The 25,887-nt window shown below is 40.6% G+C and overlaps 1 protein-coding gene across 8 annotated transcripts in view; it reads right to left on the bottom strand.

The window, feature by feature from the left end:
- The window catches only part of RIC3 (RIC3 acetylcholine receptor chaperone), a 61,458-nt gene that overhangs the window by 12,091 nt on the left and 23,480 nt on the right, over positions 1-25,887 (bottom strand). For 3 of the 8 annotated variants that reach the window (XM_019975333.2, XM_070803720.1, XM_070803718.1), the window contains exons 2-5: positions 15,306-15,532; positions 14,052-14,127; positions 11,745-11,838; positions 1,348-1,496 (exon numbers count right to left, since the gene is read on the bottom strand). In XM_019975333.2, coding sequence (XP_019830892.2) covers positions 1,348-1,496; positions 11,745-11,838; positions 14,052-14,127; positions 15,306-15,532 — 546 coding nt within the window. Of the gene's footprint in view, positions 1-1,347; positions 1,497-11,744; positions 11,839-13,488; positions 13,567-14,051; positions 14,190-15,305; positions 15,533-25,887 lie in introns of those variants that run through there. The other 5 variants (XM_019975334.2, XM_070803719.1, XM_070803721.1 and 2 more) reach the window with 4 other exon arrangements.

Raw genomic sequence — 25,887 nt, 5'->3', positions numbered from 1 at the left:
ATGATTTTTCCATTTTCCAAAAGGGAAGGGTTGGTTGATTTCCAACCAACACACCAAGATAATTAAATATAACAAAATAAACTGGAACAATAGAATATCAATATGGAAAAATATTAACCTCATCCTGATACTGCACACCATATACAAAAACTAAAAAACAGATCATAGGCCTAAATGTAAGAGCTAAAACCATACAATTCTAGAAGAAGGCAGAAGACTTAGGTAACTTTGAGTAAGGCAAGGATTTCTTAAAAGGTCACAAATAAAGTGAATCATAAAAGAGAAAATGATAAACTGCACTCCATCAAAATGGAAAAAAAAAAAAAAAACTTCTGGTCTTTGAAAGATGCCACTAAGGAAATTAAAAGGCAAATCACAAATCAAGAGAAAATATTTGCAAAATTCATAACTGACAACTTATATCCAGAATATAGAAGAAACTCTTGCAACTCAATACAAATATGACCAACTCAAGAAAGTGGCACACAGTGTGAACGAACACTTCACCAAAGACACACAGATGACAAATAAGTACTGAAAGATGTTCACCACCACTAGTTGCCAGGGAAACTGATACCACAGTCACAAGCTAGACACCACTACACACTCAGTAGAATAGCTAAAATTAAAAAGACTGATGATGCCAAGTGATACCAGGGATGTGGAGTGACTGCAATTCTCATACACTGCAAAATGGGAAAGCAAAATTTTAGAACAATTTTAGAATAATCAACCTACTTTCCAAAGTTGAACACACACATATAAAACCCAAAAATTTCATTCTTAGAGATATACCAAAATAAATACAAATATATGTTCCAATAAAAATGTGTATGCAAAAGTTCACAACAGCTTGATTCATAATAGCTCAAAGTTGGCAGCCCAAAAGTTCCTAAACTGGTGAATGGAGAAACAAACTCTACCCAGACAACAGAACACTACTCTGCAATTAGAAGAAAGAACTGCTAATACACTCAACACATGAAGCTCAGAAGCATTACACTAAATCAGTGAAGCCAGAATACAAAAGAACATGTGCAGGATGACCCGTTTATACGGAAAAGGTAAAGCTAGAGGGACAGAAAGCAGTTCAGCTGTTGCCAGGGCAGAAGGGGATTAGCAGCAAAGGCAATGGTAACTTTCTGCGACGATGGAAGTATCATGACTATTTCATGACTGTGATATGATTATACAACTCTATATATCTGTCAAAACTTATCCAACCATACACTTAAAATTGATGAACTCTGTATATCTTATAACTCAGTAATAAAGCTTATTTTAAAAAGTCTGTTGGTCTCTTTTCTGGACTGATGGTTAACAAAGAAATAAGAAAACACTGTTTACCTTCCCAGTCTTCCATATAAGGGGCCTCCTCAGCTTCTTTCTCTGGAGTGGATCTATCAATGAATTTTCCTTCTTTCATGACCCTGGTGATTTCTCGGAGCTGATGCAGCAATCGTTTTTCTTGGTCAGAAGTCACAGTCTGTGCTCTGCTTAGAAACAGCAGACAATCCAGCTAGTTAGTAGCAAATACTCCTAGGCGATGAACATAAACATTACTATGATCTGTCTGGACTCTAGAATAGGAAGTTCAATAGCAACAGATAATTACTCTAGGAGTTGATTCTGGAACTGCACAGATGGGAACCAGAGATGTTAGTTCAATGTTTTGATTTTATAAATGGGAAAACTAGGGCCCAGAACAGAGCAAGTGATTGTCCGAGGTCCCAGAATGATTTAATGTCAGTTCTGGGACAAGACTCCAGAAGTCTCCGCCTTCAGATTCTTTCACAGTACACCTCACTGCCCCGATTCCCTATCCTCAAGCAGTTTCACCATTACTTACATTACTCCATTACTACAAGCCACTTTTCTCTGCAGTAATGTCATCAAAAGAAAACATGCTAGAGCACTTGCCTCAATGAGAGAAAAATACGCTACTAGGCTGACTTGACGAACCTTTGTTGGCAAAGTAATGTCTCTGCTTTTGAACATGCTATGTAGGTTGGTCATAACTTTCCTTCCAAGGAGTAAGTGTCTTTTAATTTCATGGCTGCAGTCACCATCTGCAGTGATTTTGGAGCCCAGAAAAATAAAGTCTGACACTGTTTCCACTGTTTCCCCATCTATTTCCCATGAAGTGGTGGGACCGGATGCCAGGATCTTCGTTTTATGAATGTTGAGCTTTAAGCCAACTTTTTCACTCTCCTCTTTCACTTTCATCAAGAGGCTTTTGAGTTCCTCTTCACTTTCTGCCATAAGGGTGGTGTCATCTGCATATCTGAGGTTATTGATATTTCTCCCGGCAATCTTGATTCCAGCTTGTGTTTCTTCCAGTCTAGCGTTTCTCATGATGTACTCTGCATATAAGTTAAATAAACAGGGTGACAATATACAGCCTTGACGAACTCCTTTTCCTATTTGGAACCAGTCTGTGGTTCCATGTCCAGTTCTAACTGTTGCTTCCTGACCTGCATACAAATTTCTCAAGAAGCAGATCAGGTGGTCTGGTATTCCCATCTCTTTCAGAATTTTCCACAGTTTATTGTGATCCACACAGTCAAAGGCTTTGGCATAGTCAATAAAGCAGAAATAGATGTTTTTCTGGAATTCTCTTGCTTTTTCCATGATCCAGCAGATGTTGGCAATTTGATCTCTGGTTCCTCTGCCTTTTCTAAAACCAGCTTGAACATCAGGAAGTTCATGGTTCACACATTGCTGAAGCCTGGCTTGGAGAATTGTGAGCATTACTTTACTAGCGTGTGAGATGAGTGCAATTGTGCGGTAGTTTGAGCATTCTTTGGCATTGCCTTTCTTTGGGACTGGAATGAAAACTGACCTTTTCCAGTCCTGTGGCCACTGCTGAGTTTTCCAAATTTGCTGGCATATTGAGTGCAGCACTTTCACAGCATCATCTTTCAGGATTTGGAACAGCTCAACTGGAATTCCATCACCTCCACTAGCTTTGCTCATAGTGATGCTTTCTAAGGCCCACTTGACTTCACATTCCAGGATGTCTGGCTCTAGGTCAGTGATCACACCATCGTGATTATCTGGGTCGTGAAGATCTTTTTTGTACAGTTCTTCTGTGTATTCTTGCCATCTCTTCTTAATATCTTCTGCTTCTGTTAGGTCCATACCATTTCTGTCCTTTATCAAGCTCATCTTTGCATGAAATGTTCCTTTGGTATCTCTGATTTTCCTGAAGAGATCCCTAGTCTTTCCCATTCTGTTGTTTTCCTCTATGTCTTTGCATTGATCACTGAAGAAGGCTTTCTTATCTCTTCTTGCTATTCTTTGGAACTCTGCATTCAGATGTTTTTATCTTTCCTTTTCTCCTTTGCTTTTCGCTTCTCTTTTCACAGCTATTTGTAGGCCTCCCCAGACAGCCATTTTGCTTTTTTGCATTTCTTTTCTATGGGAATGGTCTTGATCCCTGTCTCCTGTACAATGTCAGACTTTATTTTTCTGGGCTCCAAAATCACTGCAGATGGTGACTGCAGCCATGAAATTAAAAGACGCTTACTCCTTGGAAGGAAAGTTATGACCAACCTACATAGCATGTTCAAAAGCAGAGACATTACTTTGCCAACAAAGGTTCGTCTAGTCAAGGCTATGGTTTTTCCAGTGGTCATGTATGGATGTGAGAGTTGGACTGTGAAGAAGGCTGAGCGCCGAAGAATTGATGCTTTTGAACTGTGGTGTTGGAGAAGACTCTTGAGAGTCCCTTGGACTGCAAGGAGATCCAACCAGTCCATTCTGAAGGAGATCAGCCCTGGGATTTCTTTGGAAGGAATGATGCTAAAGCTGAAACTCCAGTACTTTGGCCACCTCATGCGAAGAGTTGACTCATTGGAAAAGATTCTGATGCTGGGAGGGATTGGGGGCAGGAGGAGAAGGGGACGACAGAGGATGAGATGGCTGGATGGCATCACTGACTCGATGGACGTGAGTCTGAGTGAACTCCAGGAGTTGGTGATGGACAGGGAGGCCTGGTGTGCTGCAATTCATGGGGTCGCAAAGAGTCGGACACGACTGAGCGACTGATCTGATCTGATCTCAGACCAACCCTAGAATTGCCAGACTGAACCTACTTGTGCAGAAATAAAGACATATCCTAAAATGTGAGAGTTGGATCATTCTGAAAAATCATCTAGACCAAAGGAATTGGGGAAACTGAGGCCCATGGAGAAGAAATTATATATTTATTCACTGTTAGTTAATGTCAGCACTCTACTTAAAACTAGTCTCCTAAGTTGTAATAACATTCGGTGCAATTCTTGAAGCACAGTGCTCAAGTTCCACAGTTTAAGAAAACCTGTATGTGACCCCCTCATTCACCTGTGTTGGCTCTGGGGAAATGCCTGCATGAGTAAGATGAGGCTCAAGGATAACATGTGACTATTTGAGAGGGAAGCGCTGCGTCGTATCGACAGGCAGGCAAGGCCCCACTCAGAAGACTGAGAATTGTCTGCTTTGGGACCAGTTTTATCTACTGGCAGGATTTAACAGAGGCTACTTATTCTCCTCTTAAAACCCCAAAGCACTCGAAGTCAATATAACACCCATGAAGAGGAAAAAATGATATATTCTGTACCAGCCTCATGGAGGTGTCATCAGTCTTTCCCAGTCCCGAGCCTACGTTTCTTTTTACATTTAACCTACATTATGTTACCCTTAATGACTAACAGGTAAGAAGAAAAAACTGCTTGTCCTGTCAACATTAAGATGTTAACTGAGGAAAATGCAGGTGCAACATTTTTACAAATCTCAGTGGGAGGAAAATAAAAACCCCAGGAGCTCCACTTTTTCTACAATAAATGGTCTCAAAGCCATGAACTGAGGACAGCCTGTCTGTTCTATATGGATGTGAACAGCTGCTTTATACTTTCCATCAGCAGAGGAGACCTGACTCACCTTAACTACGCATCTGTTCCATAACCCCTAACTCTTATTGTTATGACAACTCATTTTGTGGGAGGCTTCTGGGGCAGCTGGGTCACCCTTAGCTCAAAGAGCCTACGTGATTATCACGACACATTGCACATGTACTTCTCTGGACTGTACTTAGTACATTCTGATTTTTACTGAATACAACAATCTTGACTTTGTTTTCTAATTCACGGAAAATCAGAGCCCTTAATTTAAAGGGATATGGGTAGGCTAAGAAAAGCAGAAACAGGAGAGAGAAGCTTGCTTAGAGATTTCCAAACTAAAGTGTCCTCAAATGTACTCAGTGTCTGCATCATGCATTAGGCAATTAATCATGGTCCACTTTACATCTTCTGAATTTACTGCAATAAGCACTTTCATGGATTCCTCATTGTCTCAATTTGGTTTGATAATCCTGGATGTCAGAGATAAAGTTCACTACAGTATAGGCACACTGCCATGAACATTTTAAGTGCTCAATAAATGTGTTCGCTTGACTGGTCCCCACTTCCTCACCATCCATTTTCTTTTACCTCCCTGAAATCTGGCTGCCACTCCATCATTTTACCAAACCTTGTGAAAATCAATGACCACTTTATTTTTTGTCCCTTTTGTCACACAGCACACAGGACCTTATTTCCCCAACCAGGGATCAAACCTGTACTCATTGCAATGGAAGCATGGAGTCCTAACCCCTGAACCACTAAGGAATTCTCCAACGACCACTTTACTCTTAAGTCCAAAAGTCTTTTTATCACATTTCATTCTTCTTGACTTCTCTGTACTACAGCCCATCTTCTCCTTGAAATGTCCTCCTCCTACAACATGGTTTTCCTGAAGGCTGAATCCTAGGGCTCCTGTTTATCCACTCCTATAGGCATGTCCTCAGGAAGCAGACCCAATTCACAGACTAAACCATCACCTCTACATACATGATGCTCAGACTCTACCTCTAATCTTGACTTCTCACACAAAGGCCAGTCTCATAACTCCAGTTACCTCCTGGGCATTTCTACTTGGAGGCCTTGTCACTATACTAAAGCTAATCTTAAATTCACCCTTCAAAACCATGTCCTAGTGGCCCAGGATCATTAGCAACTGCACGAACAGGTGAGCTAGGCGAGGCTGGGTATGGCTGATTCCAAGATGTTAGAAAAATAAAAGGTCAAGTTGGGAGACAACTCAGACTTTTGAATGCTTCAAAACTCCGAGGAGTCATCAAGTTCTGAATCCAAGAGTTAAACACAGAATGAAACAGTGTCTTACAACATCACTCAAATGAGAAAAGAAATCAGACCAGCAGAAGACTGCTGGCAATGGCCACATGCCATAACATGCTTCAAGGATTTGGTAATCTCATCTTTTCCCCCTCATACTCCCAGCCAAATGGACACTTCCGAACTTGAGTCCTTTGTTCTGACCACAATACCCCAATTTACTATTGCTGCTATATATCATACATGGACGTTCTGTTTATTTTTTTCTTTTCAAACATATCATTTTGTATTGGGGTAGAGAAGGCGATGGCACCCCACTCCAGTACTCTTGCCTGGAAAATCCCATGGACGGAGGAGCCTGGTAGGCTGCAGCCCATGGGGTTGCGAAGAGTTGGACACGACTGAACGACTTCACTTTCACTTTTCCCTTTCATGCATTGGAGGAGGAAATGGCAACCCACTCCAGTGTTCTTGCCTGGAGAATCCCAGGGACGGGGGAGCCTGGTGGGCTGCCGTCTATGGGGTCGCACAGAGTCGGACACGACTGAAGCGACTCAGCAGCAGAGCCGATTAACAATGTTGTGATAGTTTCAGGTGGACAGTGAAGGGACTCAGCCATCCATGTACAATACACGGATGCTCTGATGTTTCTTCAACCATACTCAAAGCTGAACTCATGACTCATATTGCAAAGCCTTATCTTCATTCTTCTGTGCTTTATTTTGGTTGATGCTATAATATTCCTACCAGTCTGGGCTGTATTCTGGATTATCTGGGAGGACACAATGCATTTATGAAGGTCCTTAAAAGTAGAAGGGGAAGGCAGAAGAAGCTAAAGTCTCAACTCACTGTTGCTGGCTGTGAAAAGTAAAGAGTTCATGAGCCAAGGAATATGGGCAGCTTCTAAAATCTGGAAAAGGCGAGGAAAGATTGTACCCCAGAGCCTCTAGAATGCAGGGAAAAGTCTGGCTAACACCTTGATTTTAGCCCAATGTAGGACTTCTAACATACAGAACTGTAAGATAACCATGTGTGTTGTTTTAAGGCATTAAGGTCAGGATAATTCATTACAGCAGCCACAGAAAACTAATACACACTCCTAGAGCACACCTCTTCTCTCTGAGATGCAGTGCCTTACAGAGAAAATAATACTTGCAACTGACAACCATAGAGGGTTGTACAAATCAAAATAGGTACCAAAAATATTCTAATTGTTGCTGAAAATGTCTGCTTTAAAGTACTTTCTTTACATCTACCTCATTCATTCTTTTAACATGTACAGACACTGTCAAATGTGCCAGCATTAGGAATGCAAGTCTGAATAATGAAAATTCCCTATTCTCAAGAAGGTTATAAGGCATTAGGGAAGCCAGAAAAGTTAACAAAAGATTAGGAAGTAACACGATGCTTACAATATCCAGTAAACATAGGTGGCCTGGGAGCATGTAGGAGGAACACCTAACCAAGTTGTGGGTCCAGGGAAAAGCTCTCAGAGGAAATGATGACTAAGTTGAGACCTCTAAGACAACTAAGAAATAAAATAAGTGTCTGTGGGGAGGGGGTTGGGGCAACACACAAGCCAAGGGAAAAAGTATATGCAAAGTCCTAGAAGCAAAAATGCACAGGTACTTCAGAGGAAAACCACGTATTCAGTGTGGCTGGATCACAGACATGGAGAAAGAGTAATGGGGAAAGATAAAGCAACTGAGATATGCAGAGCCCAGACTATGTAAGTCATGTAAAACATTCTACTCTTAATCAAAAGCAACAGGGACCTAATGAAAGGCTGAAAGATGTAATCCACTGGTTTGGAAAGCAGAAAGTGAAGGGAGGCAAATTAGAGGAAAAGAAACCACATGAGTTAGTTCTGACCTACGTCAAAAGTAAAGGCATTCTCAGGACTTCCCTGACAGTCCAAAGACTCCATAATCTCAATACAGGGGACCCAGGTTCAATCCCTGGTCAGGGAACTAAGATCTTACATAGCACACAACATGGACCAAAAAAAAAAAAATTAAAAGACACCAATTTCTTTAAGGAAAAAGTTAAGGCATTCTCCATTCTCTCACTCATTCTTCCATTTCAACTAATACTTTTCTAGAGCCTACTGCTGTCCTGTGCTAGGCACCAGGAATAAGAAGGATTCCTGCCCTGGCAGAGTTTAGAATGTTTTGCAAGGAGACACTTATTAACCAGGAAGAAATGACAGGACAGGTAATTAATGACATATGAGAAGTGAAGAAAAGATGAATCTAAGATGACATTTAATTTCTCTTTGGGGCAACTAAGTAGCTGGTGGAGCTCTTTGCTGAGACAGGGAACATTACAGGTAGAATAGGCTCATCTGTGGGCAGATGATGAGCTCTGTTTTGGATGTTCATTCACTCAAAGGACATTTACTGTCTGATGAGGAAAAGAGCAGCTATCTATGTGACATGTCCTACAGAACTCTGAGTACAAAGATCAGGAAAGGAAGAGAAGGATGTCAACAGGGAACGGGTAGCATTTACTCTTCTACCATGATAAGTACAAATGCTCACCTCAAAAGTGACTATATACTCTTTCAATGGCAAGTATTTACTTAGTACCTACTATGTGAACGCAGTGAACAGACAAGAGACTAAGCCTGTCCTCGCAGAGTTTATATCCCAACGATGCCTGCCAGAAACGTGCAGTCCCACATATACAACATGCCTGCCAAGGTGTCTGCTGCCAGAGGTTGCACCCTCATGTCTCCTCTCGGGGCGCTCCATGCTTCTAGGAAAATAATTACAGCTGAATATGCTGCTCCAGGAAGGAAATTTTGCTGATCACAAGGACAGAAATAAGGACACCTCAGTTCTGGTTCCGAGATCCTTTCCTTAGTCTTTGTGTCCCAGGACTAGAGAGTTTGCTTAATATCAGACATAACATGGCTCAATACCAACCTTCTAGGAGGCCTAATTATTTTAAAATGTGTGCAGACTTATATTGCTCACAGGGGAAAGCTGTCTGAAAAGTTTTCCCATATTTTGATTCTTTCATAAGCACTAAGTAAAGTATTAGAAGTGGCATATATTGGGAATTTTAAGTAAAATCTTACAGTTATGGAGTGATATTATATAAAAGGACTTGGAAGGCTGCAAATGAACATGTCTTCTTTGTCTTCAATCCTCTCCTTGACCCCCAGAAGCCTGGCAATGTGACAAAATCTTGATCTGATAGAAAAAATACTGGGTTATTTTGGGCTCTTCTAATAACCCTAGAAGCACAGACTTGTAAAAGAACAAATGCTACAGAAACTAAGGTTAAAGGATTTAAATATAAAAAGGACAAGAATATAAAACATGTGGCTACCTAGCCCTTGCAATTTTGAAGATGTAAGACCCATAGGGCCTACCCATAAGGATAAAAGGTTTTAGATTAAGGCGTTTCAGAGAGAAAGTCACCTCCTGTGGACTGGAAAATGAGATCTGGGAAAGGGAGACACAAGCTATGCTCTCTTGAGTGAAAGGAGAGCTGATCCCTGGTTCCTGATAGGTACTGTGGAAATATTTATTTTACACAACCGCTGACATGAGGCAGTGCAATCCAAGTGTCCTCAGAGAGTCCCCACTCCAGCATCTGACAAGGAGTAAATACTCTGAGCTAGGGCCTGTTGCCCCACAAACAGTGATCATGGCACAACTCCATATGCAATGGTGATGGCAGGGTGGTGGAGGAGACACACAACTCCTCTGCTTTTGCACATGAAATGTGGAGACGCAATGCTGGCTGGCACAAGGAGGACAGACAGTAGTTAGGAGTCACAGTACTGCACCCCTAGCCTGGACAATGGGACAGATGGGATGCATGGTAGCATTATTTGATCTGAGATAAGGGAGTCTGAACAGCAGTGAATAATACTGAGAAAATATCTTCACGTAGTTTTTTATCCCAAGGCCAAGTGACTGGGTCTCCCAGGTAGGAGGCCCTGCCCACAAATACTCACTGATAGTTTTCTGACCTTTAGGTGTTGCCTAGGGCTTCAAACTGGAGAAGGCAATGGCGACCCACTCCAGTACTCTTGCCTGGAAAATCCCATGGATGGAGGAGCCTGGTAGGCTGCAGTTCATGGGGTCGGTCGCTGAGTTGGACATGACTGAGCGACTTCACTCTCACGCATTGGAGAAGAAATGGCAACCCACTCCAGTGTTCTTGCCTGGAGAATCCCAGGGATGGGGGAGCCTGGTGGGCTGCCGTCTATGGGGTCATGCAGAGTCAGACACGACTGAAGGACTCAGCAGCAGCAGCAGGGCTTCAAACAGACCAGGCCAGGGTATGATATTTTCTGAGGCACAAGGGTCTATAAAAGTCTGGTACTTGCCCACCCAGACTGTGTGGTATAGGGGAAGGGCAGAAAAGGCCAGAAACATATAGTTGCACAAACTAGTTTAGTCACATTCATACGAAACACTGAAACAGATAATGTACGTATTTAGCTTACAGCTTGGTTATTAGTAACTGCTAATAACACCAAATAGTATTACTCACTCACACAGATATACTCATGTATAGATATGTACACCTACCTCAACTGCTTTGGAGAAGGCCAGATGGTCACTGTGCTTTCTGGGCCAAAAGAAGGTCAAGGGTGCTGGGCCCAGCTAGGCAGGGATCACTCTTAAAAAGGTCACTTCAGCAGCAATGTAGACATTGCAGCGAAAAGCCAAACCAAGGGACTATAATTTGAGGATGTTTACTTTTTTCATATCCAGCCAAAGATGGGCAAGGCAGGAGCCAGAAAGCAGGGAAAAAGAGTACGGGGCACTAACAGCACCATGGATGGCAAACAGAAGGGGCCAAGGTAGAGCAGTTTTCTGAGGCCAAGACTCTGCACTGAGCCCCTGAGTCTACAGGAGGGACCTCTCAAGACATCCTCCTGCATGGGACCTCCTGCATGCCATTCACCCCAGTTCCTACCCCATCCTTGTCAGAAGGCCTAGCATGAACCGAATCCCTCTGTCCTCAATTTCACATTCTGGTTTCTCCTCTCTCGCGTTCCTACACCCGCGTTTTCTTAGTTGATGCCAACTTCCACTAATCCCCAAAGCCACCATTTCAGGTCCTCAGCCAGCCTTGCAGCAAAAGGAGTGTGTCTGCGCCATGGTGCATCCTAAAGGGCTAGTTTGGCTCCTGACACCTACTTCACACACCCAGTTCTGTTCTGGCACAGTCAACAAAAAGCAAATGCCTACTCTGAGCATACCTGGGCTCCTCCATTTTGTCTCAAACAGAAAGCACACTATTTAATAGCTTTCTTGTTTTACTTAAGATAATGCCATTTTTAGACAGCTAGGAAATGACTTCCTTAAAACCCAGTCATTTTACCTTGCGGCATCCACTCACAAATTTACTCCCTCTCACAATAACGTTGCACAACAGAGAACATATACTCTTGAAAATGACACTTGAAAGTGTGAAAATGGAAATGTTAAATGAAAAATAATATGCAAATGAATAATACCAATAATATAAAGTGAAATCAAGTGGGCCAGAAATCAAAGAAAAATAAAATTTTGAATTAACTCTCTAAATGGGCAACAGTCTGATCCCTGTTATGTGAAAACATACCTCTCACCATTAGGCCCCACTCTGTTGATTAATTTTTCCATGGCTTCCTCTGTTTCCTTCAGTTTTTCTTGCAGTTGAACAAGCTCAAAATTGGCTGAAAAATAAGCATCAATCTGAGAACCATCATATACAACCCCTTAAGCTCTTTTCTGAAACACAGCTGGCTGTGACATTCTACAATAATCCAGGCTGGTCCTGAGACTCAGAGAAGAGCCTGACAGGCTGTGCACCTAATCCAATCAGGACACAAAGGGTACTGAGGTCTAGGTACCAAGATCTAAAGGATACACGTTGAGAAACTGATGAATAAATCACCCGCTCTTACACACAGAAATACAGCAGGACCAGCCAAAGAAACACCTACAAGTGAAAAACACAGCCCTACACAGTCAGCCAAGAAGAAATGAAGGTAAACATCATCTTTCTAATTCAAATAATACTTGAGGATGAAGTACCAAATCTGGTAAAGGTCTTCAGAAAAGGTATTAAAGCCTTGAAATGAGCACTGTTTCATCTGTACCTAAGATCTGAAAACATATGGAAGATAACAGTTTAATTCTTCAAAAGAAAAAGACTTGAACTAGGTCTGACACATTCGTGCCCCAGGTTTTCCACTTCAGTCATCTGTGCTTGAACTGTGTAACCTTGCCCTCTTCTCAAAAAAGGTCAGAAAGGAGCACATCTACTGAAACTAATGCTACGGTCCTAAAAGGAGAACAAAAAAGTAAATCACTCAATCAGTACATGAAATAAACTTTAAAGCAACAGGAAAATAAAATGTTGTTCATTATGTAGATAATCTAGACATTCTGTTTCATATCTGAGTGTCATCCCACAGAGATATATTTAGAGGGTCACTATAAAATATAACATTTCAAGCGCTTTTTAGTACTTTTATAACATATTTTTCTGCATCCAATTAACACCTGTGCCATGTAAACGCTTGGGTTATTTTTATTTTGTGTATGATTCAAAATCAAAGAGTAAAAAGTTGATACAACTGGTACTACATCATAAGACAGCTGCTCTTAGGAATTCATTTTATTTACTTCTTTCTGTTTTAAATGCATTATGTGACATTATGAATTTGTTACTCTTTAGCTCACAAATCTTTTTCAAAAATTTTATGATGTGTTTACCATCACTTTTGGTTAGACGCTATCTCAATTAAGAATACAGCAAGGATTACAGTCACTTAAATCTGAATATTTAAGATTTCAGGATGCAGAAGCCACTGGGATATCTATTTTCATAGTGACTCTAGAGTAAATACAAACAGCAACTATGGCTGAGGGCAGATGCTTCAGTAGCGCAGCCTTTCTTCATTTTGATGATGTCTTTCTTTTAAAAAACCTCTGATGAGGCTTCAGTATCCACAGGATAGTTTGGCCTCCAAGGCCTTCAACAATACAGCTTAACTGACCTACTCTTCATGCCTTCTTTCACACAGCTGCCCTGTTTCAGGCTGTGTCTTACTCAAGTTCCCTATCTGGCCTCCTCCACAGCTAGACATGATTTCCCAGAAGGCTTTCACCAACTCCCTTTTTTCTAGGCAATAAACTTTTCACCAGTTGTATCTTCCTAACATTCATCCTAGACTATAAATTCTCAGAGTGAAGAGTCATGCCATATACATTTCATTTTTCCAGAGAGCATAGAATATGCTAGTTGGTCCATAAATAATTGATGATCATGTTTCAAGAGTCAGAAGTATTAAACTCTATCCCTAGATCTAATAACTTACTTTGGCAACTGACTTGATCTCACTGCCTCAGTTTTCCTCTATGTGAAATAAAGAGATTTGCTGCCAATATTCTGAAGTCTGGAAATGAGAAGAAACCCATTCTAAGTGTAAAATATTAATTTGTAATATATGTTAACAAAAAATGAACTGACAGTTCTGTACTTTGCATAACTGTCTGTCCCTTAAAAGCCCAATATCAACATGGAAACTTTTGAGAATTCCCAGTGTGTGTTTGTTAGTTGCTCAGTCGTGTCCGACTCTTTGCAACCCCATGGACTACACCCCATCTGTGGAATTCTCCAGGCAAGAATACTGGAGTGGGTTGCCATTTCCTCCTCTAGGGGATCTTCCTGACCCAGGGATTGAACCCAGGTCTCCCCCATTGCAGGCAGATTCTTTACCATCTGAGCCACCAGGGAAGCCAGCTAAGGTAAAAACACCATCCGATTAAACTGGGACAACTTTTGAGAAATGCTTTTAAGGCATATCCACAGACTGTCACTCTGGCTGCTTTACAGCTGTCTGACTCAATGAAACTTAAGAAATACTGAAAGGGCACTCACTAATTTTCCTGTGGGTGTTTCCAGGTGTGGCAGTAGAGCACTTCCGATCCTCTGCAGTACTTTTCCCCCTTGAGAGCTGAGAAGTGAAGGAGGTACAGCACATCAACAGCAGCTCAGAACCTCAAAGTCACGGAACCCCTCATATTAAATTAAAAAAAAAAACAAAAAGGTTGGGAGAAATCAAATCAAGCAGCAACGTTAGAGAAACACCTCAAAAAACAAAAGCCAACAGAAGGTTCCCAAGTAAAAAATTATTGAGGCACAAGAAAACACTCTCTTCACAAGTCATGTGCTTTGCCCATGCTCACTGAAGACTCAACCTAGGCTGCCAGTAGAATTCCTAGGCAGGAGAAAAGTGACCTCGTACTCGAGTTAGGAGGTCAAAAAGAATCTGCTTCCTCTGCTTGCAGCGCTAAGGCCTGTGGCCTGCCTAGACATGGAACTTAATTAGGAGTCTACTTTCAAAAGGACCCAAATCATGTCTCCTCAGAACTAGGAAATATCAGGCTTAGTTTCAGGATGTGGCAGTTCTGTTTCAGGAGAACCACTACTATTAGGATTTCCCTGGTGGCTCAGATGGTAAAGGGCCCGCCTGCGATGCAGGAGACCCGGGTTCAATCCCTGGGTCAGGAAGATCCCCTGGAGAAGGAAATGGCAACCCATTTCAGTATTCTGGCCTGGAGAATTCCATGGACAGAGGAACCTGGCAGACTATAGTCCATGGAGTCATAGAGTCGACACGACTGAGCGAATTACTCCAACTGACATTAAAAATAGCACTCCTGGTAAAAGGAGGAAAAAGTGGTGTTGGCACAGTCACTATTTGGCCTCAGTGATTACCTGGAAATCACAATGCCAACCCTAATGATAAAGTTCTTCTTAGAACTTCTTTATGCCTTTACAGCTTGCAAAGATGCCCAGTCAAAAAACCAGGTAGGGCAGCAAGAGGGTAGGCTTTGAACTTTATTGCTCAATGGATTAGGAATTAGAAGGATCCAGGTTCAAGCCCTGCTTCTACATTTTTAGTTGTGAATTCTGGGGCAAATTATTTGGGTTCTGAGTGAAGATTTTCTCATCTATGAAACTGAGATAACAGCTATCTTAAGTATCTTCTAAAGAAGAGACAAAATTTAAAGAGACGGTAGATTTGAAAAAGGACTCTGAAATACAAAGGGTTTTAATGCTGACAATGATTCTCATTATGATGATAATAGATTTTCACTGATGTAATACAATCAGGATGATTCCACTTACCTTAAACAGAATGTACAGTATATATAAAAAAATTCCAAAACCATAGATGGGAATAATTTGCCCCATCAGGCCTCTTCCACCACTTCCTGCTCCAGCGCCTCCACCTGATCCCTTGGCCTTTGCAAAGGCTTCTGCGAGGTGAGACCTCTGGAAACGAGCCCCAGGGGTCTGGCCATCTGAGGGTGCCTGCTGCTGATGCATCATAGGTGGAAATCGACCCAACTTCCCTGAGAAAATAGATGAATCAGTCTTTATTTCTTCTACTATTTTAAATACAGCTATTTTGAAACATGTCACATACTGAGATACAAATAATAGAAGCCAACTCAAACAAGTTTAAGAAAAAACTGGAACTTGATTATAAGGATTTACAGGTATCACTAGAGTAATAAACACTATGTGGCAATCTCTAGCTATTCACTAAACCCATTTTTTCTTCCTTTTTTGGTCCACAGGTAGATGACATTTTTCAGCTTCCCATACAGTTAAATACGGCCATGTGAATGAGACCCAGTCAAAGCAAAGTGAATGACAGGTGCCAGTTCAAGGCCTGGGCTATACAACTTCTCATGTATTGAATTCTGTGTTCATTTCCTTTCTTCAGGCTGGATGCTGACACCTAGGGAGGCATTTGGGAGTCAAGTGTTGAAAACGGCAGAGCCTCTATCAACCCAAGTCCCTGAATAACTGTGTGGCACAGAGCCTTCCACTGTCGCCATCCCACCAACTTAGCACCATCTGGACCTGTTCATGTGAGTAAGAAATAAACTTCTATTGTGTTAGGGCCATGATATACTGTAGAGTCTATCTATTAGCGCAGTTAGCCACCCCAACTAATACATGTAAGGAAATGCAATATATATAATTTTGGTCTCAGAAGAGAATACAACTGGAAATAGGAAAGCCATCAGGATTCAAGACAGCTCCTCTCACACTGTACCTCAATCATTCCCCCTCTCTATGGGGCCAGAAGGCTTTTTTTCCCTGTTACTTTGTTTTTTTCTCTGTTACTTTGTACTAGCTTCTCCTTGAACATGAAGATGTTTACCCCCAAACCCTTCAATTTGCATGTCCTTCAAGGGGTCAGCAGATTGGTCATAATTCCAAATTCCCTGCAGGAAGATTGTGAGGGCTTAGCTTGGGTAGGTATGTGACACTTTCCAATCAGCGGCAGCTGAGCAGACAGGATTCGTGTAGTACAAACAGGGTCACAGGGGCTCATCTCTGTGGGTGGAAGAACAGGGCTTAGAGAAAGGAGCGCACATCAATTTTCTCACAGTTTTCCTCCATCGGGGAACCAAACATAAACACCAACTGTCAAGCCTCCTCCAAGTCATAGGTGAGAAATAAAGGAAGGTCATGTCTTCAAAAGCCATGTAAACAGGCTTCTGTGGATAAACCACTGACAGAAAAGACTAAGGAGCAGAAAGACTTCCTGATTCAGGCTCTGAGAATACAGACTATATGGTAAAAAAAAAAAAAACTGGTGGATTTGATTTCAATAAAACTGTGGATTTCTGTTCAATAAAGAATACCATGAACAGGGTTAAGACAGATGACACAGAAGGAAAAGCTTTTGCAGTATCTAAACTTGACAAGGCATTAAACCTCTGGAATAGTCAAGGAATTCCTACAATTTAATATGAACATCAGAGGAAGCCCAATAGAAAAATGCCCAAAAGATATGAGTAGGGAACTCACAGAAAGAGAAGCTCAAATGGTTAACAAGTATATTAATAGATGATCAAAGTAAAACCAACAAGAAAAATACTAATTTAAACAATGAGATAGCACTATACCTATCAGAAGGGCAAAAATCAGAATGGTGGGTAAGAGCAGGTACTGGCAAGATGTGGGAAGCAAGCACGCTCGTGCACTATGGGTAAGAATGTACACGGACGCAGGCTTCTATTAGTGACACGGCCGTACTTAGTGATGTTAAGGGTATATCCTATGATCCAGTGATCCCACACTGATGGATAAGTTCCAGAGAAATTCTCAGATAAGGCTGTCTATATCTGAATTCAAGCAAGAGGCTTTATAGACCTGTGTGAGAATGTTCCCTGTGATGATGTAGTAGGGAGCCTGAAGGAACTTTAATCTCCATAACTGTTAGAATGTAAAATCAAAATGGAGTAGATACAAACATGGAATTTCATGTAGCTTTCAGAAAACACACTTTAGATGTACCTACAGAAGCATGAACATATTTTTAAAAGCACAGCACTGAGTTAAACAATAAATAAGCAAATACCATGTGTAAGCTGAAGACACACCATAATTATACTACATTATCTTTCAAACAAATATGTAGGCATAAGAACATAAAACAGACACATTAGAGTGGGTGCATATGAACAGGAGAAAGGAACAGGCATGTAGACTGAAGGTAAAGGATTAAAAAGAAAATAATGAAGAAAGCAAGCCTGCACTGACTATGTTAATCAGATGTGATGAACTGAGGACTATCTTTAAGTCAACCTGCTGCTCCTGAGGTGAGAGAGAGTGAGTGGGCAGGCACAGAGTGGACAGCTAGCCACTGGCCAGGAGCTGCCCTCTGCTTTGTACCTTCTCTTGGACAAGCTCCACCCCAATGATCCTCTTTTCCCTCCTGTTAATGACTTTGGATGACATGGAAATTATGAGAAGCAATGCTTCTTTTTAAGAGGAGGTCAGCAACAAAACCACAGCTTCAGACAATAGAAGAAAGACAGCAGGTCACTACCCCTTATCCTGGGTGCCGTGCTCATGTGCACAGTCACTCAGTTGTGTCCGACTCTTGAGATCCTATGGACTGCAGCCTGCCAGGCTCCCCTCTCCATGGGATTCTCCAGGCAAGAATCCTGGAGTGGGTTGCTATTTCTTCCTCCAGTTGATCCTCCCAACCCAGGGACCGAACCCAGGTCTCCTGCATTGGCAGGTAGATTCTTTACCACTGAGCCACCTGGGAAGTTTATTCTGGGTGCTGGTGACTATTTTGCTATTAAACTGTCAAGGATCTTAATAGTTTAAATGGTGACTACTAGCTTTAAGGCTATCACGCACTTAGAACAAATACTTAGCCAGCATCCAAAAAGCTAACCATCTTCTTGAGTGAATCTGATATAGCTGGAGATTACTGTAGATTTACTGTCTGTAGTAATATGTTGTTGAGTTCCATCTTACTGTACTGAGAACACCATTTTCAAAACTTGGCATAAAACAAAATATAAAAAATTAAAACCAAGTAATGGCACAAAAGGCTTTATTTTGCATTTCTAAAATTGAAAAACGATGATGATGCAAAACATCACACATTTCCCTCCCCCCAAAACTTATATAGCTCCATCAACCAAGAAGATGTACTGGACAGCTATTATTACTCTGTACTGTAGGTAGGAAAGGAGGAGAGACATAAATGAAATAGAAACAATGGTTCCCACATGAAGCAAGGCTTTTAAAAAGTAGTATACCCAAAACAAACAGCAAAAAATGAACAGAGTATCATGGATCTTATTACCAGACAAACTAAATGTCTAAGTATTCAAAGAATGCCAAAAAAAGGAAAGGAGTCAGATGGGATCAATCATTGGAGGGAATGAGGTTCAGAAGAGAAGAGAAGCAAAAGCACACTAGAAGAGGAATGTGTGCAATGAGAAAAGGGTGCGAACAAAGAAAGACAGAATAAACAAGGCCAACTACCAAGTCCTTCTAGGGAAGCAACAAGAGGCAAGGAAAGGAAAGCAGGTAGATTAAATGCTAACTTGTGTCATACAGATTCAATACTGTGGGTCTAGGATCAGGGAAGCGATTTAACAAGAAGGGTGTTTGAGGGGGATTATTCTAGCAGTTGAGTAAAGACCAAACACAGAAACTAGGATCTAGAAAATCAGCAAGGTGACAGCTATACCTATAGAAAGGAAAGAATGGATCCAAGGGCTTTTACCTTGTAATGATCTGCAGTATTTAAGAATGAATGAGGGGGACAGTTTAGAAAACTTAAAGGTTGGTTTAAGATACCAAGAGAGAACAATGAGGAAAACTGAGAGGGCTTATGGTTAGGGGAAGACTGAACACCTATTTGCACATGTTAAATTCTAGGTGTTGGTGGCACATCCAGAGGGAATTTTTATTTGATTGTATTTAGGCTTGAGAAGAAACCCTGTGCTATCTAAATGACACAGCTAATAAATAAAATTAAGTTGAGTGAACAGTCCCCATGCCAAAAAACGGTGGAGGGATATGTGAAAGTTATGTGCAAAAGGAGCAAAAACAAAAAACAAAAAAAAAAAAAACCCTTAGCTGGTCAAAGGCATCCAGAAGCAAACCAGTATCAGAAAAGTCAGAGGAGGACAGACTTGAAAGCAACTGAGAAATCTAGAACAAACTGATAAAAGACTAATAATAGTTATCCCTGCTTTTAGACACAATGTATTCTTGGGAAAAGGATGGCCAACATATGAAATCTTGACTGTACATCTGTTTGGATAATAATGGCAGTAACAGAAATCACTATGATACAAAGGATCATAGAAACTTCAGACTCAGAAGGAGCCTTAAAAGCCATCCAATCTTTCAAAAAGTGCTATGGGGACAAGACATCCATAGAAAAGAATGAGTTGGACCCCCTGCCTCACACCACATTAAATTTCTAAAAATTAACTCAAAATAGAGACTTAAATATAAGAGCCAAGACCATAAAAGTCTTAGGAAAAAACCATAAACATAAATCTTTGTGACCTTATATTAGGGAACACTTCCTTAGATATGCCTCCAAAAGCACAAGCAACCAACGGAAAATTAAATGGACTTCATCAAATTTTAATGCTTTTGTGCTGCAAAGGACACCATTTTTAAAAAGTGAAGACAATCCACTAAATGCAAGAAAACATCATATCTCATAAAGGTCAAGTATCCAAATATATAAGAAAAAGAAATGTAAAGTAAATAAATCTACAATCAGATACAACTTTATACCCACTAGGATGTTATAATCAAAAAGACAAGATAATAAAAAGGGTTGGGGAGGATGTGGAGAAAGGAACTATCATATTCAGCTGGATGGGAATGTAAAATAATGCAGCTGCTTTGAAAAATAGTCTGGCAGTTCCTCAAAAAGGTAAACAATTCCTTGTGACCCAGCAATTCTACCCAGCCTCTTCAGGCTGCCGCCGCCAGAATGCCGCCAAAATGTGCTTACACAAAAAATTTATGTACAAATGTTTAAAGCCATCATTATTCGTAACAGTAAAATGTGCATCAACTGATTAATCAACAGATGTGCTATATCCATACAATGGAATAGTACTCAGCCATACAGTAGGAAAGAAGTACAGACACATGCTACAGTATGAGATGAACTCTGAAATCATAATGCTAAGTGAAGGGAAAAAAGTCAGTCATGCAAGACCACATATGATTCCATTAATATGAAATGTCCAGATTAGGCAAATCCACAGAGACAGAGTGGATTCATGGTTGCTTGGTGGAGAGAGGGAAGGAGGGTGGAGAGGGAGCAGAACAAAGTGACTGCTAACAGGTATGGGTTTTATTTTTCCTTGAGGGGTGATGATTAAAATGTTCTAAAATTGATTCCGATGATGGTTGTACAACTTTGTGACTATTATTAAAAACCACTGATTATGTAACACAGTATGTGAATTATATCTCAGTAAGGCTGACATTTTTTAAAAGAGCTATCTAACCACCTGTGTTCAATACCCTCAACTTCCCTTAAGCGGCGGTCATGATTCTGCCAAATACCAAACAGAAAACTCAGTATGCCCCCCAGGAAGCCCATGCCACCTCTGTACAGCCGTGACTGTTAGATTTGTCTTGTTTATATTGGGTTAAAGGGTGAGTAATGGGAGGAGTGATGCTAAAGCTGAAACTCCAGTACTTTGGCCGCCTCATGCGAAGAGCTGACTCATTGGAAAAGACTCTGATGCTGGGAGGGATTGGGGGCAGGAGGAGAAGGGGACGACAGAGGATGAGATGGCTGGATGGCATCACTGACTCGATGGACATGAGTCTGAGTGAACTCTGGGAGTTGGTGATGGACAGGGAGGCCTGGCGTGCTGCGATTCATGGGATCACAAAGAGTCGGACACGACTGAGCGACTGAACTGAACTGAACTGAATGGGAGGAAGAAAGGAAGTGTAATACAGGGGTTTAAAAAGCAACACTGAAGGATGTGGCCAGAAGTAGAGAAACATAATAAAACTGATTTTAAAGGAGATTATTGGTGTTTATGGGCTTCCCAGGGGGCATTAGTGGTAAAGAACCTGCATGCCAATGCAGGAGACTTAAGAGACGTGGGTTCAATCCCTGGGTCAGGAAGACCCCTGGAGGAGGACATGGCAGCTTATTCCAGGAGTCTTGTCTGGAGAATCCCCATGGACAGAGGAGCCTGGACAGTCCATAGTGCTGCACAGAATCAGACGTGACTGAAGCAACTTAGCATACACAAACTGGAGATTACAATTAGAATCAAAGAAGCACTAAAAGGACTTCCCTGGTGGTCCAGCGCTTAAGAATCTCTGCTTCCACTATGAGGGGCACAGGTTTGACCCCTGGCTGGGGAACTAAGATCCCTAGGGAAAAACACTGAAAAAGTAGAGAATACTATTTTCAAAGGCAGGAGGGGGAATTGACAGCAATGGAAGAGAGAGGCTACACGGTGAAAACATATTTTATGTCCTAGGATAAATCTGTGCATTTTATATTCAATGTAACATTTTACATATTTACTACTGAACACTTAACAATATGCCAGACACAGATTAAAATAAATAAAAAGAACTTCTGCATTTAAAGAGATTATAGACAAGAAGTATAGTTACAGCAACAGGGTAACATACCGTAACTATCAAGTCCAATGGCTTTTACTCAATTCTCACTGATAAGATTCCTCTGCTACACAAAAAAATGATCACCGCAGTCGTTCCATAAATACTGGATTAATCTGAACAAATCTCTCAAACTTCCCTGCCTTGACATCTGTGGCATATCACTCTCCTGATCTTGGCCCACTGACTTGTCCGTCAACCTATTTCTTTCCATCTCTTTCACCTGTTCTTTAATCCTCTCTCCTCAAGATTTAGTTTCATCTTTTGTTTTTTCCTCATTCTTTTTCCTTTGGTAAATTCATTCATTCTCAAAGCATACATTATAATTTCCAAAATGTACAGGCTCTAGTTCTAACCTTTCCTCCAAGCTCTTATCTCTTATCTCTGAATCCCATTAGTATATATCCTTTGGTGTGTCTATCAACTCAAAGCTATGAAATGAAATTCGTTTTCACCTTTCAAAACCTGCTCTCCTCCTGTATTTTCTTTTCTTTGTAGAGTCAATTAGGCTTTGGATCTATAACCCCTGACACCTGTAACCAAAGGTACACTTGAGATGGCAGGCTAAGTTCAGAATGCTGAATCTGGAATAGATTTTTCCATAAAGTTAACTGTTCTCAATAGGGAGTAACCTGACCTCTTAGATCTTGGTACCACCACATTTCTTAGAACTGAACAGTCCAGGATGCCTAAAAAGTCAATGGCAAGCAAACACTTGGAGATGTCTGGTTGAAATGATTTTTTTAAGAAAAAAATTTAAAGAAAAGACCGCAAGTATACAAAAAGAACTACAGATGATAATACATGAGCACTTGTATTACTACCTACCACCAGATGTTAACTGGAGCCCCTTGTGTCTCTTCCTCCCATCCTCACTGAGATAGCCACATCTCTGAATTTAGTTCTTATTATCAGAATGTATGCTTTTATTATGCTTATTATCAGAATGTATGCTTCACTATGCAAGTATACATCCATGAACAATACACAATATTGTCTGAGTATTTTAAAACTTTATATGATGAATGGATACTGGTAGTATAACACTGTGAATATACTTAGTGCCTCTGAACAGTATACCTAATGGTTAAAATGATAAATGTCATGTATATTTTAACAATTAAAAAAACCTTTATATTACAGTATCACACTGTACTGATGTTTCTGCAACTCTTTTTGCTTTTTCTGGGTGAGGATTAATATTTTGACCTAGAAATGTAACCAGATCAATATACGTAGCTCTAGTTCATTCACTCAAACTGCTTTATAGCATCTCCTTATATATCTTATCACAATTTTCCACTATTATAAATGTTACAAAATATTAAAATTACTTTACAGCTACATTATAGAAGGATTTGTGGGTTTTAAAAATATAGTTGGTTTATAATGTCATGTTAGTTTCAGATATACAGCACAGTGAACCAGTTTCATATGTGTGTGTATATATATATAAACACATATACACACACTTTCATATTTCCCTTATAGGTTATTACAAAATATTGAGTATAGTTCCCTGTGCTATACAGTAGGTCCTTGTTGGTTATTTTATATATAGTAGTGTGCATATTGGAGAAGGCAATGGCAACCCACTCCAGTACCCTTGCCTGGAAAATCCCGTGGATGGATGCCTGGTGGGCTGCCATCTATCGGGTTGCACAGTTGGACACAACTGAGCAACTTCATTTTCACTTTTCACTTTCATGCATTGGAGAAGGAAACAGCAACCCACTCCAGTGTTCTTGCCTGGAGAATCCCAGGGACAGGGGAGCCTGGTGGGCTGCCGTCTATGGGGTCACACAGAGTCGGACATGACTGAAGCAACTTAGCAGCAGCAGTGTGCACATACTAATCTCATGTATATGGCAATATATACACAATGAAATATTACTTGGCCATAAAAAGGAATGAAATAATGCCATTTATAGCAACATGGATAAACCTAAAGATTATCACACTAAGTGAAAAAAGACAAAGACAAATATCATATGATATCAGTTATATATGGAATCTTTAAAAAAGATACAAATGAATTTATCTATAAAACAGAAACTCAGACATAGGAAAAGTTATGGTTACCAAAAGGGAAAGGGAGGAGGAGAGGGATAAATTAGGAAGCTGGGATTTGTGATTTTAAAAAAAAAAAAAGCTTTAAAACAAACAGCTAGAGAGATCAGAACATTAAAGATGTCAGAACATTAAAATTGCAGACCTTCCAAAATAGAAAACAGCTGTGTTTCCTATCTCTATATGTACTTAAGTATTCTATAAAGTGGACTTGACCAAATCCCAATTGTTTATTGAAAGCTTTCCCCATATTTAGGTTTATTTAATTATTAAAATTTCACTTAGCAAATCATTTAAGCTTGACTAAAAACTTAATGGATTTTACAGAGTGAAGCTCTACTTTCCCTTGTTAATAACCAGCCCCACTGCTAAAAACAAAAACAGAAACTCTAGCGCTGTTAACAAAAGAGCTTTCTGAAAGCAACATTAAACCATCTGCAGCATTTCATTCTCAGGGCAAGTAAATCAATAAAGAACTGGATGTGTTTATATTTCTGATTACCACAATACAAGAAAGGTCTTAATGGCCAGTCCTTTAAGATATGAAAGCCTCTCCCGAAATACTGAGGACATTCTCGAGGCCATATTTAATTCAGCATTACTTAAGGTGGCGGCTCCAACAATAGCTGACTGTTTCTCACCAGTCTCCTCGGAGGGCCCATCTTGTCACATTCCCCTCCTACCTAACTCTACTTTGCTGACCACTTCCTTAATGTTTTCTGCCTGTTTAGTCAGATTTCTTTCTTCATCTCTTACCAACCTCTCCATTCCCAATTCATACTACATGTAACTAAAGGAGATATTTGTGGGTCTAAGCTGCTTAGCACAGGGTCTGGTCCACATACTCAATAGATGTTAACCATTACTGTTTGTTATCAGAGTAATCTTCCTGAAGCAAAATTCTAACTAGTCTTGCCATATCTTTGATCAAAAGCTTTCAATGGTTCCCATTATCGACAAGGGACTGCATCATGCAGGAGGAGGCAGAGGGAAGTAAAATGAGAACCACCACTTTAGTCAGAGATTCTCACTGTGCACCCAACATTTGAGTGGAGGCTAAATCAACCTTTCTAGAGCTCGTTTCATCATCTGTAGAATGGCTATCATGAGACCTCCTTCTTGGAGTTGTTACAAGGGTTACAGATTAAGTAAGATAACATATACAAAGCACCCAGCACACACAGTAGGTACTTAACAAATTCTGATCTTCCCTCCTTACAACCTGAACTCCTAAACAACCAAATTCCATAATCTAGCCCAAAAGTACCTCTTCACACTTCTTTCCCATTATATACCCCCGATTCAGCCAAACTAGACTTCTCACCATGCTTTGAGCCTGCCTTCTGATGTCTTGCCTCTTAGCCCCAAAATCTGCTTATTCCAATGGTTTTGCTTCTCCGTCCAACTTCACATACCTAAATCCAACCTATTCTAAGCCCAGGCCAAATGCTGCCCTTGTCCCTGAAGCATTTTCTCTTATCATCTCCATTGCTAAGAATACACTGTCTGAACTTCTTTAATTACACTTATCACACCTGGCCTTAATCAAGAGTTATATTGAAATTTTGTGTCTTATAGGTCCTACTTGAATGGACTGGAACAGAAATGGGTAACAACTCCCACTAAGTACCATTTCTACTCAACTTTAGTTAGTGCTAATCGAAACCTACAAACCACATCTGAG

Source organism: Bos indicus, chromosome 15 (genome assembly GCF_029378745.1).
Source record: "Bos indicus isolate NIAB-ARS_2022 breed Sahiwal x Tharparkar chromosome 15, NIAB-ARS_B.indTharparkar_mat_pri_1.0, whole genome shotgun sequence".
Classification (NCBI taxonomy): domain Eukaryota; kingdom Metazoa; phylum Chordata; class Mammalia; order Artiodactyla; family Bovidae; genus Bos; species Bos indicus.
This window is presented reverse-complemented; position numbering and strand designations above follow the sequence as displayed.